The sequence below is a fragment of the Limulus polyphemus genome, unplaced genomic scaffold (genome assembly GCF_000517525.1).
Source record: "Limulus polyphemus unplaced genomic scaffold, Limulus_polyphemus-2.1.2 Scaffold1088, whole genome shotgun sequence".
NCBI lineage: Eukaryota > Metazoa > Arthropoda > Merostomata > Xiphosura > Limulidae > Limulus > Limulus polyphemus.
This window is the reverse complement of record NW_013666698.1, coordinates 6140-21535: the sequence shown is the minus strand read 5'-3', so window position 1 is coordinate 21535 and position 15396 is coordinate 6140. Positions and strand designations below refer to the sequence as shown.

The 15396-nt window shown below is 35.9% G+C and overlaps 1 protein-coding gene across 7 annotated transcripts in view; it reads right to left on the bottom strand.

The window, feature by feature from the left end:
- LOC106462070 (HD domain-containing protein 2-like) overlaps positions 1-15396 on the bottom strand; it is a 107491-nt gene that overhangs the window by 86554 nt on the left and 5541 nt on the right. For all 7 annotated transcript variants that reach the window (XM_022389201.1, XM_022389205.1, XM_022389203.1 and 4 more), the window contains exon 2: positions 3389-3519. In XM_022389201.1, coding sequence (XP_022244909.1) covers positions 3389-3519 — 131 coding nt within the window. The remainder of the gene's footprint in view (positions 1-3388; positions 3520-15396) is intronic.

Here is a 15396-nt window from a genome sequence, read left to right as displayed (position 1 = left end):
ATATATATATATATATATACATTTTAAAGTAGTTATTAAAGGATGAAATTAAATTATTTGAAACTGACCCTTTGGAAAATGGTTCTTTAATGCAGAAGGACTTGGAAAGTCTTACTAACTTAGATAATTTTCTGAGAATGAGTTTCAACATTCAGAAATGAAGAATGATGCATATGGAAAGATCTTATGTTTTGTGTGGAAGAAATACTAGTATTGTGAAAAGCAAGAAAGATTTGGGTACACTTATAAGTCTCAAAGGATTCAATCAATCATTTGGAAGTAATGAAATGTTTGTAATGAGTTACTGTCAACAGTAGTAGAGAATGGCATCATACAATAGTATAAACGGAAGAAACCCTTTATTTTTACTTTTTTCTCTGGTATGGGATTACAGTGACAGCAATGAAATACAAGATAATCCCTTGTTTATATGTTATGAAAAAAAAGAAGTAAAAACAGGGTTCTGAACTAGGAAGATTATTATTGTATTGTACAAAATTTTGGTAGTACTTATTTGGAGTACCATATTTTCCTTTGTATAAGTCGTTATTTTTTTCCCAAAGAATTTTATATGCGCCTTATTTATGACTTTTTCTATGGTGCAGTGATTGTCCATATTAATTTCATCACCATTTTCATAACAGAAATAAAATACAAAATAACATTCAATATTTATTACAATAACAATCATATTTAAGTAGGTAACAGATAAAACAATCATATCCACTATTACAGTTACCATGTTATCAGCACTAGAAATTAAACAAATTTTAATGATTCTTTACTTATTTTATTTATGTGAAACATCAAAAACAATAAATATAACAATGTATGCATAAAAAAAAAATACATGTCATATAGCAGTAGGATGAACTTATTAAGATATTATTATTCAATATTTATTACAATAACAATCATATTTAAATAGGTAACAGATAAAACAATCATATCCACTATTACAGTTACCATGTTATCAGCATTAGAAATTAAACAAATTTTAATGATTCTTTACTTATTTTATTTATGTGAAACATCAAAAACAATAAATATAACAATGTATGCATAAAAAAAAATACATGTCATATAGCAGTAGGATGAACTTATTAAGATCGCAGAGGTAAGACCTACATAAAGATGAGACTTATGTATGTACAAAAACTAAAAAATCCCTAAAAAATCAGCCCTGTGACTAATACAAAGGTGTGACATATAATAACGAAAATACAGTACTGTGCTAAGTTTGGACTATATTAATGAAAAAGATATGTTTACTTGCTTGTAAGAGTTCAGAGATAATATTCCAAAATGATTTCTAGTCTGAAACATTTATATCATAAACACAGACTCAAGATTTAACCTTCTTTTCTCGGTAACATACAAGAAATAGAAGTATCTAATTCAGTCTTTTAAAAACTTTTTTGGATAAACTTGGGGCTTGGTTGAATAAACTAGCCATAAGAGATTTTAACGTGACAAAGTCACCCATTTAATTACTCAAACAACCAGAGAAAAAAAAAGACTAAATGTAGCACATCACATCCATTTGCTTATGCCATAGAACTTCAAATTAATTTAAACTACAAGTAAATAGCACATCAACAGACAAACATTTTTCACAAGTATATAACTATTATTATATATTAAATATTCCAAAATGGTTATCAGGAAAAATTATTTCTCTGTTATTTATAAGTCTGTAAACTAGATGAAGTGATATGTATTGGTGGTCTGAACTTAATTTTTTATGGATAACTGTATGGATGTGAAGGATTGCATTTAAATTGAGCTAAATGAACTTCTGTCAGCTAATTTTTTTTTATATTTTATTGCAGGCTTTGACAAATATTTTCAGATGTGCCTTACCTAACTTCAATATTGTTTGTACTGGGAAATGGGGGCTACACTATTTACCTCAATTATCCACACTTCCAATATCCAATATCCTCGACTGTACAAGGTATTTTTCTTTTCCCCAAGTTTTCTTAAAATAATTGTGCCATTACAATTCTAGACAATAATTTACATGTTTTAAAGAAATTATCACTCAGAAATTACTTTTGGTTGCAAAAGTTCAGGTGTTGCATGATATCTGTGGTTTTCGCATGCAGGATCTGGTGTGCATTCAAATCGTAAGTCAGCCAGTTCAAGCCAAGCCTTGCCTCTTTTATTTTTAACTGTTAAAACAGGAATACAAAATATTTGTGGCTTATTTAACTTTATTTGATTAGTGATTAAAAACATAGTATCCAAAATATACATTAAGATTTTTTATAGATTTCACTCAACTTGAATTGTCGTTTGCTATTCCATGCTGCATGGCAAGCATCCTTTAACCAAAGATGCATGTTCAGGTTGTATTGGAGGTCACCCAGTTATGCACTGTCCTCTCCCCTACAGATAATTGGTATCTTCAGTCTGTTTTAACAAAGGCTTTTTTTGTAATAATTCCCAAGCATAGATTTGCACTAATTTTTTACTTATTTTTCACAAGTGTTGACAGGGTGCAAATGCGCTTCCATATCACAGTAGAAAAAGTGACAAAATTTAGAAGCTATTTATGCCTATGTTAGTGATTAAATTCAACTAAAATGAGAACAGGCAATCAAAAGAGGAAATATTATGGGAGAAAAAGTGGAATTGGACTGGTGTAACTCATGAAATTCAGAGAAATCAAAAGTGACTGACTGACTGAGACTTGGCTTTTATGATTGTGACATGTTTTATAATATTTCATGATACTTTGATTAAATGACAGTAAAAAGATTATAATTTAAAACAAGGAACTTAAATGTATTGAAAAACTTTTATTTAGATTAAACAATGGGCTAACTAGTGAGATACGCTAGTGCCTCGATTATCTGCTATTTCTGTTATCCACGATTTTTTGCTTTCCCCAGACCAGCACAGATAATCGAGGCACTAGTGTACATACATTTTCTTTCACAGCAACAAGTGCATGCTAATGATCACAAGATATCAACATCTACTTGATAGTATTGCATGAATTAACTGCCTTCTGTCTGAGTCTATACACATGCACTGATTCATTGAATTGAGAGAAAAAAAATAAAAACAAAATGGTGCAAAATTAGTTGTGCAGCTACAGCTCTCTATTCCTGAATAACATAACTGTTCCAGATCCAAGTTATATTTAGCACAGCCCTACGCACAAATAAAATGAGAGAAAATACTAAACGCCACAATGAAATTTTGTCACCATGGCAACCTGGCACCTGAGATTTGTCGAGTCCTGGTATAATGCTTCAGTACCTTAATAATAAAATCAAATGTCCTTCTTTTTTTTACAAATGACAGTAAAAATACAATAGATAATTACAATGCAAATTTCAAGCCTCTATATCCGGTGCAACTACCATTTGAAACTTACTTATCTTTATTTATTCCAGCTGTTTTACTTTGGTCTAAGAACAATGCCATAATTCCCATACGATACATATGGTCTGCTACACTCTCCACATTTTTTAATCCTCTCAAAACCCATCCAGTGCGTTGAACTTGCTAAAAAAATTTTAAAAAGTTAAAATAAGTTTAGTAAATGAAAATTATAGCAACATCTCTAAAAATTAATAAAATGAAATGTCAACCCCCATTAAATAACAAGTTAAATGGTAAAAATAAAAGGTTAAAACATTTCTGAAAAAAAGTGTATAAATAACAAGACAAATAACTACATACACAATTATTTTTCCAGAAATAAATTTAAAAATTATAGTTTATTAGATTACTCTATGAGCTTTGCAACTTTCTGTGAATTAGCTAGTTTTAATATTCTTTAATATTTAAGACTAGCATCTTTGCAATTACCACATTAGAATAAAAATAAAAATATTAGGTAAGCCTATAAACATAAGTTATATCTGATCCCAGATAATTTATCACCGCTAAGGCCAGGAGTACAATCAAACATGGCAAGGGCATCTTATCCATAAATCACCTCTTTAGTTACCAAAACAATCAAAGAATAAAAACTAAATGTAGCACATCATATCCATTTGTTTAAACAACAGAAAGTCAAAATAATTCAAACGATAAGTAATAGCACAATAACAGGCAAACATTTTTCACAGGTTTATAATTCTTACTCAATACACCTTGTACCAAAGAATAAATGTGTCCTCTCTACCATTAAAACTTGAAACTTTGTACAACCATGAAGAGAGGTTATTACCCTCCAAACTTCCCAAAGTTTTCCAAAGTTTCCCAAAGTCTTTTTTGTTTTCATTGTGTATTTTAAAATATCCTTCACACTAAGAGTTATTTAGATATAACAGTGAAAGAGCTAAGTAGGAAATTACCACCTCTAATATTGAAGTTTTAGACAAAATGCATACTATACCAAAGCACACCATCCAAAGCCCATATAATGAGACAAATTCTGGTCACTAGTTCATTTGTACTCAAGAGTAAACAGTTTTAAGTTTCTGGAGTTTCTCTATAAATGTAGCTGAAATTTATTTTTATAAAAACCTTTTAGTAGCCTATCTCTATGTTTTTCCCAACAACTTCACAAAATGTAAGTAACAAAAGCCCATTCTGGCCATCTATTAAAATAATCAATATTCACTCTTGAGTCAGCAGACCATAACTTTATACAGTATTCCAACAGTTGCCTCACTAATCTTATCCAAGGTACATTTAGTTTACTGCTCTTAAATTCCACATTTCTATAAACAGGTTCCAGTACCAGCTTTTACAGCAGCCTAAGTCTGAGCAATCTAAGGGTTTCAAGATATTATTTGTAATGCATTATATTTCTTTCTTTATCCACAACATACTTCTCTCATATATATATTGGATGTAGCAAGCAGGGCCACACTATAGGCAAGCTACACAGTGCAGCTGCCCAAGGTCCATTACTTTTGAATGGATCCAACTTACCCAGAACCTCTGATTCTCAAAATAAATATTAAAAAATAAAATAAAGTGCATGCTAAAAACGTCTTGTGTTAAACACTTACTGTCTTACATATTATTTACACTGTAAAACAGACAACTCATATTGCATCATTTTTGACAAATTTATATTTTCTGCACACTCCCCGCATGTGCACATTAACCAGATGAGTCTAAGTGTAGCCTTAGAGGGGAGGACAGTCAATCTGGGTAGATTTGGGTGAGGTGGGGTTGGTACCACAGTTTATTTTACCCTATTGGCACTTAGAAATTGTTGGTTGACAAGTGTAATGCTAATGGTTATTACTCATTTTCCTGTGTTTCATATGATAAATTTGATAAGCCAAAGATTTGGGCAGGAAAAAAAATTATTGGGGAAAAGAACCACATAGGAACTGTGAATAAGGTGTAGTGAACATCAATAGCAAACACATCTGATCAACAACATCTGCATGCCAACAGGAGGAGGAAAAGGGTCTTCAAGGAGAGATGACAGAAGGAACAGGTTAACAAATGCTTGAATGGTGGAAGGGTAAGAGCATGAAGCCTATCGAAGGGATAAGTGCAACTCCATGGGAAACAAGGTAGGACCAAGAACTGGTTCAGAGCTGAAAGATCGATGACAGTGCGATAGTCTCTGATCTACTGAGGGATGAGAAACAGATGGGAATAAAAACCTGGATAAGAGGAATCCCCCATTTGATGGCTCCCTTGCAAAGCAGCTTCCCGAACCAACCACCTCCAAAAGATATTGGCCGGAATAAGGATCCTTAGGACGAGGGAAGGAAACTGGATGCTGGAACAATGGAAGAGGAGAAACAAAATGGAGGACCAGACCCTCTGAGACAACCTGCAGAACCCAAGGGTATGTGGTAAAGAACCTCTATATGTGGGCAAAGCCGAGGAGCCTGGCCTCCACAGGACTCACACCCACAACATAGTCACAGAGACTATTGGTTGCCCCTAGGATGGTGCCCAAGGAGCCGACATCGAACCTCAGGAATAAAAGAGGCCAGAACCAGTGAGTGAGAAGAAAGAAAAGGGCAAGACACAGGAAACATTTCAGAATGGGGTTGGGATAAATGGGAAGCCAAGGAGAAAATGGAGGTATGTAACTGTGCTGACCCAACTTTGGTTTCCAAAGAGTCAGGAACACCCCAAAAACCTCCTGATGCAGTGAAGAAGCCCTGCACAAATCACACAATGAGGAAAGAGGCAATAGCACCCAAGACAAAAGATCATCCTCACCTAAAAGGTCCCAACAACAGAGGAGCCACATTTGCAAGGAAAGGGTGGAAGAGAAGAGGTGTGCCAGAGTATCCACTGAGAACCTATAAGGGGAATGATGAAGTGCCTTCGATAGCAAAAGTAAGAAGGATAGGGAATGAAGAATGGAGGAAAGGGTGATACAAGTTCGGGAAAATTGGGCTGGGAGAAGGAAACAAAAGTATTTGGATCTAAACACAACAAAGGGACAAGTGACTCAAAATGCTGTAAGTCTAAGTAGGGAAACTCAGAACAATGATATGTCAAAGCATGGTCTTCCAGACTATGTGAGGGTTGTGACATACTGACCCCCAAACATAATTGGTCCCCAAAACAACTCATATGAAATCCTCAACCTCATATTCAGACATACCCACACATGGTATGAGAGGACAATCATGAGGTTACTCAGAAGATTGCATAAAGGTAGCTAACTCCCTCGAAACCAGACTTGTTACTTCCTGAGTAGATAAAGCTTGTCCTGGCAGCATTGAAGTGGCAGGAAGATCAGCTGTGGTAGTCACAGCAGCAGTGGTAGTTGCCATATGGAATTGTGAGCGGATTTGATTGAGAAAAAGGAGAATTGAAGATTCAAAGACAATTCCAAAACTATAAAAGCTCAAAAATATACATTTGAAAATAACCAGAAAAAATATGAGGCCAAAATAATATTCGAAGCTTGAATGAGAAAAATGATGGAACTATTAACTGAAACAATCAGCAGGAAAGCATGAGTGAAAACATCTCCTATCAATATGACTGTCAATTGTGGAGGGTTGCTGCATGATTATTTCATGATAGCATGCAGATTTCTTATGTAAATGCACATGAGGGAAGGTGGGAGTATCAAAGCTAGTGGCAAACAAAACTTTGCACTTATAGACGGCAGTATAAGTCAAGAAAAGTTATTAGTGAGAGGAGGTAAGATATCGTATCAGAAATAAAAGATATATCATAATAGAAAATCACTTATAATACTGTCTAACTTTGACAATGGGATCAGTAAATCTTTAGACAATGCATTTTGTACTTCTAGGTAGGAAACATATTCACCTTTTCATCCACTAAATACAAGCATTTAACAATGCAGTAACTAGAGAAAAACTAATTCCAAAACAAAGCCAATTTTCATTATTTTTTATAATAATTATATACTAATAGCTATCAAGTTGTGCACAGGTGTAATCAGAAATGCAACTTTCATGGTAACAAACTCTGAAAATGCATGAACATGAAACCAAATGTAGTTCATTTAAATAAATCTTAATTGGTTTTAAATAAGGTCAATGTAATGCATGATTCTGCTAGTCCTTTTGTAATTGTTGCAGTTTTACAACTGGCAATACTTTTATTACATGCATCATTTGATTCTGTTGAATTCCTAAGGAAGTTAACATTTTGCTTACCTCAAAATGTATTTCCAACAAATAATAACCTCTTCACACAGAATAGTTTGATTCCTTCAAGCATCTGCCTAAGAGATTTTCATGGTACTAGCCTTGAACTACCTCCCACCCAAAAAAAAAAAAGGTGTTTAACATGAACTGCACAAGTGCCTGAGATCATCATGCAACAACAGTCCTCTACCAATAGGAGGGCAATATAACCTACTTGTGCAGAAGCTATCCCCAAAGCATTTGCACTCAAATTAACTTCATTTTTTAGAAGAGGCAAGAAGAAAGCACTCTGGAAGGGGACGATGGGTCAAAAAGTGTGCCGAGGTATCAGAAGTTATAATTTTCCTACACTGAAAATGTATTTCCAATAGGTACTTACCACCTCTCACATAAACAGCTATTCTCATTCAGTGCTGTACTCTATATGCATACAAAATGTTATGCATGCCACAAGCCTTCTATCTCCCCCTCCATTGGAACTGACTGATTCCAATGTGTCTCTCATGCAAATCATCATGCATCAACCCTCCACCAGTAACAGTACAACATACTCTCATGATGCATGTGACTCCTTCTATTCAATTCTACCAAACTATTACTTCAAGTTTTGGTAGAAGATGGAAGCATCAGTTTTCAGTGGGGAAGAAAGGTGGGAAGTGTGAAAGGAGGTAAGTACCTATCAGAAATACATTTTCAGTGTAGGGAAATTATATCTTCCAATATGGTACATTATCTTCACTAACATAAATAGCTAGAATACCACACTGAATAGTGAAGGGACCTGTGTGAGGGAAAGAAAGAAGCATCCTTCAAAAGCATCTGAAGGACACTCCATAAGATGAGACAGTCACATTCTAAGATCTGATGTGGGGAACTGCACCACTTCTGAACAAAGTATACTCTATGTCTATCATAGAAAGATGTTGCATATATGAGCAGAAAACAGAGGAGCATATCCAACTGGGAAAGAACTATGGCTGGAAAGTGATCCGAACCATGCAATATTTATGAAACTCAATACCAGAAATTATAAAAGTGTGTAAAAGTGAAAATGATGTGCCCCTAGGTGTAGAGTGACTAGGGTATGATGGATCGTACACAGCAAGTCAACTACATCCAAAACCTATGCCACTGAGAACTGCCTTCCACTTGGGTGAAGGATGAGGATCACACCAGTGGTATGTCAAATACAATCTAAAACCCACCCCCAAAAAAAAGAGGTGTACATGATATAAACCATCTCTCTCAAAATTGAAATTGACAGAACCACCCCTAGTGCATTAACCTCCTCAGAATAAGAAACATCGATGGATAGTGGAAGACAAAGAATCGTAACAATCCGCAACTACCTCCTCTATGACCCACAACACTGATGGAGTATAAATGAGGGAGGAATATAGACATCTTTAGTACATGTGTGATGACTTATGTTGATTGGTTCTACTCTATACCCAAAACTCTGCCACTGGGAACTGACAACTACGTGGGGGTAGAAAGAGGGATTGCAATCAAAGGGGTGAACTGCAACTTTGACATCTCACTCACATCTGTTTTTATGTTTCATATTGGAGGATATCACATCATCTATACTAGAAAAACACCACCTCTCTACTCTCAACTGCAAGGTTTTATAATCATTTCTATATTTTGTTTGTATTTCATTAACCCATTCAGGAGGATGCTTCCATGGTCCACCACCCCAGTGGCTTGGAACTGTAAAGTGGTAAGGACTCTCAAACTCCTCTAGAAGAAAAGGGGGTAAAATGCAGATGAATGATAACACCTATGACAGCGCAATGGGTGACCAGAAAACCCTATTTTTAAAAGCAGATCATAGTGATTTATTCAAAGAAGGCATAGCAGGCATGGGCAGCTGTGCCCTTCTGTTTTACCCATGAAGTCCATGGATGGGTACAGTCTGAGACAGGCAAACTTGTGAAGCAATTCTATCGCGATGATAAACCTACAAGCAATCTTGTGGAACACCTCATCTATGCAATGTGCATTGTGTGGCCATTAAATTATTATATGCAAGTCAACATGGCTTGACAGGGAGGATCTGAACAGGCACCACTCTACAGAGTGAGATACCAACATTGAACATTAATAAAAGGGAAAAGGGCCCCTGAAAAAGAAAAATAGGGGAAAAAAATTTACCCAGTCAAAGTCTCACTGAATACTGATATTCTAGAATGGTTACAGGCAAAAGATGATAACCCAAAGAGGAAGAAAACTGCGATACAATGCAAACAGTGAGAGACGAACGTATCATGGGTAGTCTACATATCAATTGAAGAAGTGCCACTAAAGGACAACGAAGATGAAATGCCAATGAAAAGGTTAGATGTTGGATTGGGTGAGAAGACATTCAGAACAAATTACAGAAGGAAGATGAGAAAAATGGAAGAAGCCAAACAAATGAAGAGTTAAACCCAAATGGCATAGGAGGAAGGAGTAAGAACATGAATAGAGGACAGCTGCCAAGGGAGAAAGAGGCAGGAACAGACACCACAGAAGGAAGCCATGCAAGCAATATAACAGAGAAGAGCACATACAGGACATTGAAGTCTATCTGAATCAGGATGAGGATAAAGATGTGAAATGGAAGGAAGGGAAAGTGGCTAAATGGAGGAGTTATCCTCACAAGCTGCTAAAGTATTAGGGAGGAAACACAATCTAGAGAAAGGAGAAGACAAATAGATAAAGAGTACGTAAACATCGATGGCAAATAAACAAACCAGTGATGTCCACAGGCAAATAGGAAAAGGAAGGAAGACATAAGGGAAGGTCAAACAAGGAGCACTGGGAGAGTGGATCGAACGTAGCCAAAGTGAGGCAGTGCAGGACCATACCCACAGGGAAAGTGTAGAAGTGGTAAATACATGCAGGATCAGGAAAAACAAAAGGTATGACAGGACCACCCAAAAATCCAAGATCGAGGAGACATAAGATCTCCAATCCAAAAGTCAAGAGAGGAAATCCACATGAGGAAGGACAGTGGGTTGATCAGGGGAAACCCTTGACCCAGAAACCAATGACAGAAAAACTCCATTTGCATTGAGAAACTTCCATGTAGGAATGGCGAATGACACAAGCCAGAAAAGGGACTAACCGTCTGGAGAAGCCGGATCACACCATCAATGACCAGAGGAAAACCAGGTGTGAAGATGGAGGACAGGAAGGTATGAATGAAATACCAAGGGACGGAGACAGAGGAAAAAGTAACGGAGGAGGAAGTTCGAGTTGGAGAAGACAAGGAAACCACAGTTGAGACGGCCATGAAATAGCTATCAGAAGGAATGATCATGAAGTGTCAAGGATGCATAAAATCACCCAGAGAAGGAGAACGGGGGGATAGACAAATGTGTAGATCCAATCCTAGCTGAAAACATTGATAGCCAGAGCAAGAAGAGAAGGAACTGGAGACCAAAACCAAGGCAATTTGTTGTTAAGGGATGTAGCAAAAGCCTCAATTTGAGTAGTACCCCATGGAAGTCAAAGCTACAGATGAGGAGAAGGAACTGAAACACCTGCTCACATCTGAGTCATATCTAGCTACCAATGCCAATCGATGACAAGGGTAAGAGGAAGGGTAATAAGAGTCAACAAAGGATCCCTACAAAATTCCACTAGTCATGAAAAGCCAATGAAATAGCTTGCATATGAGCCTGACTTAAGGGGATAGAGGCTACCATGGAAGATCACATCCACAAAAACAATAGAACTTAATAAGCTGTACTTGAACTGAAAACCCATAGAATGAAGTCAAAGAGGAGAAGGGTGAGGCCGACTGAGATGTATGTAGAAAAACAAACACCCAAATGGACAAGATATCAGATAGGTTGCAGTAAGGACTTCTCCAACTTGATTAACAGCCCATTAGAGCTGCCTCCAGGAGCAGTTGATAAGGGTAATAGGCAAATTCCTGTTTGGTAGCCAGTCAACCAAAGAAAGAGGAAAGCGCAACCCAAGAGCATATAAGTGACCTACAAATGCTCTGAATGTCCAACAAAACATACAGGGCTGAAGTAAGTCTGAAAGGCACAAAACAGAGAAACCACCCCATGGAGAATAAACAGAAGAGAGGCTCACGAGTGACAAAATATTGGGATATGCAAATAAGCATACACAACATTCATCTTTGTCATCGATAAACCAGGAGAAAAATCCCACCTAAGGGTGAGAAACTACTCCAAGGTAAAATGGGTCGGATTGAAAATTAGAATGAGGTGGGACAAACCTAGCACAGGCCACCAGTCTCCAGTTTGGTGCAAGGCCAACAAACAGCTTAGAATATAAGCCTAGAGAAAGATGATAAACAGGTGCAATGGCCTGAAGAGACATAAAATCTTGTACTGCCTCGGACAGATGCAGGCTGGAAAAGGGGTATGGGACAAAGGAGGTGGGGAAAGAAATATTAGAACAAGTCCCTCTGATAAAACCTGAAGAACCCATGAAACTGTAGTGAAAGATCACCAAAGGGTACTGTTGGCAACATGCCCATCAACACTGAATAAAATGACAAGATGAGAAACCCCTGGAAGGGGGACAGGAACAGGTTGAGTGTTGATGCACAGATTACACATGAGATTCCAAAGTCTCAGATACATGATCAAAAACATGCGAAGAAAATAATAATAATAATGAAGAAATCCCACTTCAGAAATTAAACTATTAAAGTCACAATTCACAGGAAGAGCACCAAAAAGAAAAACATCTAAACACGAGTATGGTCAAACAAGAAGTGATAGTTTGGTAGAATTGAATAAAGGAAGTCGTTACCTCTGACCCGATATGGCTTTTGAAAAATAAGTATACTATGGAAGGCAACACCAGTCACCTGGCAGGATCTTATTAAAGAAAGTGTACATACCCTTCTCAATGACAATGTGCAGTGGAAAGAACAAGAGAGTGGAGGGAGTCAAAATCATGCAGAAGATGAAACATTCATAGGATGAATATAATGGGACAAAGAGGGTCCCAAGTTAGAGACAGACAATGATGGAAACCCCGAAAAGGAGACATTAATGCCAAGTAACATCACACAGCCTACACCCAATGCAGATGATCTAGGTCTGAAAAAGTAAAGAGGTGAGAAATCAAAGAGAGTGAGAAGGGAGAGAAGAAAGACCACCTTTTCAAGCAGCCAAAGTCTTAGAAAGAAAGGCCTGCTAAGGGTAAGGAAGTAGGTACAGTGAATGAGCATTTGGGCGGTATCAATTGCAAATACATCTGAACAACAATAACCATGAACATGAAGCCAACAGCTTGAACAGAAAACATATAAAACCACATTAAGGTATCATTCAGGCATTGGAGTATAACAAGGTGATTGGTGAAGAAAAGAGGATCCAAACAAAGTGGAGATGACAGGGGAAGAAAAAATCTGGCAGTAATAGAAAAGGTGAAATTTAGTCGATAAAGCTATTCAATAACCAGCAATGATGGAAACTAACAAACTGTCAAACAACCATGTTAAAAAGGCCAAAAGTTGGGCCACAGTAGGACAGCCTAGAGAAATGAAGTGGCAGATGGACCAACAGCAAAAACACACTACTTCCTTTGATAGACAGGCAGAATTGAAACATGACAGGAATGGGTAGCAGGATGAAAACTTGTTGCACACTATTCCACCTGTTCATTTTGTGAATTATTTTGAACTGAGCCCATTATTCCTCCCATAGTACTTTTCCATCACAGTTTGTTGGTTTCTCAATCAGGTGATACCATTGAATTGACCAGCTAAATTCTAGAACTGGATTTAGTGATGGCATAGTTGGTGCTGTCCAAGATGGTCCATCAGTCACAGATGACACATCAGTAGTGGTTAAAGGTGTAAGCCGAATAGGCTCTCCTATTTCATATTCTGCAGTAAATGGTGTTTTAGGTTGGCATTCTCAAGCAGATGCAGAAAGTGATGTGGCTGGTTTAATTTTTGCATTAACCAATTCTTTTCCAAGTATTTTATTCTGCCATTGATTTCTTTTGGTGATTCTTTGATTTTGCCATCACTGAATTTCTGTATTTTGTTGACGTATAATGATAAATAAATGTATGATGGAAACAGCAAGAAACATTTGACACATGTGAGACAACAACAGAAGCTTAATGCACGTGACACAGTAAAATCCATTTAATATATGTGAGATAGTTAATACTTGAATGTTTCAAAAATCCATATTCTACCTTTAGAAAGCTATAGTAAACAAGGTAAAATATTACATACCAAAATCTCTAAGCTTGTAAAGTTCCAACATTTTATAAAGATGAATTAAATTCATAGTAAAGGAATGGAATATATTTAAAAAATAAATAGAATAGGTATAGAGTGCAACAATTGTTACAATGTTATGGTTTTTAGTGTATTAATACAAGTTACTTAGAACAAACTTAGCTGTAACAAAGTTGTGTTATTATTTAGATTTGGGAGTTCATTTTTGATAGATACTCTCTAATTAAATCTTCATTACATGATGATCCAGATGAGATGGCTTTGAAATTTTTAATCAAAATGAGATGACTGCTGCTTTTACTAAACATGTAAGTTGCAGAGTATGGAAGATATACAAATTGTTTTCAGTTCTGCTCAATACTCCTAAGTGTTTCCAAGTGTAACTGGTGTATTGTTTTGCAAATGTAAATGACATTATAGCCACTACACATACATTTATACATGATCTAGGAATGCATAGGAGCAGGTAATAGGTCTTTATAACTGAATAGATTTTGAATCCTAAAAGGTGATTTAAGTATCATTTGTAGTTTAACCTGTATATAAGATGTTTTTGTTACAGTGTATTCTCCTAAGCTGCCGTTTGAAGAAGAAAATCTAACTTGTCTACCAAGATTCCATTTGCCAAATTTTGACAAAAAAAAATAGTTTTGCTGGTTAAACTGGGACATGTTTATAACTGAAATTGCAACTAGGACTGAACTATGTCAACCTCCGATCACTATAACAGCCCTTGCAGCCTTGTGTCATGCAGAAAATCAAAGTAGTTCATCAAATGCAACTTAGGTCACTATTAGATTTGTTAAAGCTTTCTTGCTGTTCTGAATTTACTAATGATTAATAAACAATTTTGTAATTTAAACTTTAACATATTGACTTATTTTCACAGTTACAAATATTGGATGTCTATATAATACAACAATACAGTTCAAAAATAACATCACTAGTCTAAGATAAATAAAATCAAAATATCAGAGTCGTAGCAGCCAACAGGGTCACACAAAGTTAACTGTCAACTTGTCCTGTTTAAACAAACAGCTGATTATGTGAATAACAAGCAAAGTGATAGACTTAACAAGGGCTCTATTAAGTTTTTGCAAAACCCATCTTACAGGTGCTTATAAGTGTCAGTGTGATAGTGATAGTATGCAAAGCCTTTTGAAAATCTGAAACACCAATTCCATCATCCACATAACAAAAATCATCAAAAAAAAAAAGAAGTCAACAGATTTGTAAAGAAACATTTCACTTTGGTGAATCCATGTTGGTTTTATTTGATGATAACATATTTTATTATATGATTTTACACAACTTCCAATATCAGACTCTCTGGAATTTTTCTCAGTACATAAGTAAGACTAACTGACTTATAATTTCTTGTGTAACTCTTATCATCTCCTTTAAAAATGGGAAGTAACATTATCAACTGTCTAATCCTCATGCACCTGCACACTGTCTAATGATCTACCAAAAAAATGAGAAAGAAACAAATGCATACTTATCTGATTTTTGATCACTTTTAAAATCTTGGATAAAATGCTGTCTAGTCCTAGTTCTTTATTTTTAATCTCTCACTTTTTATATTTT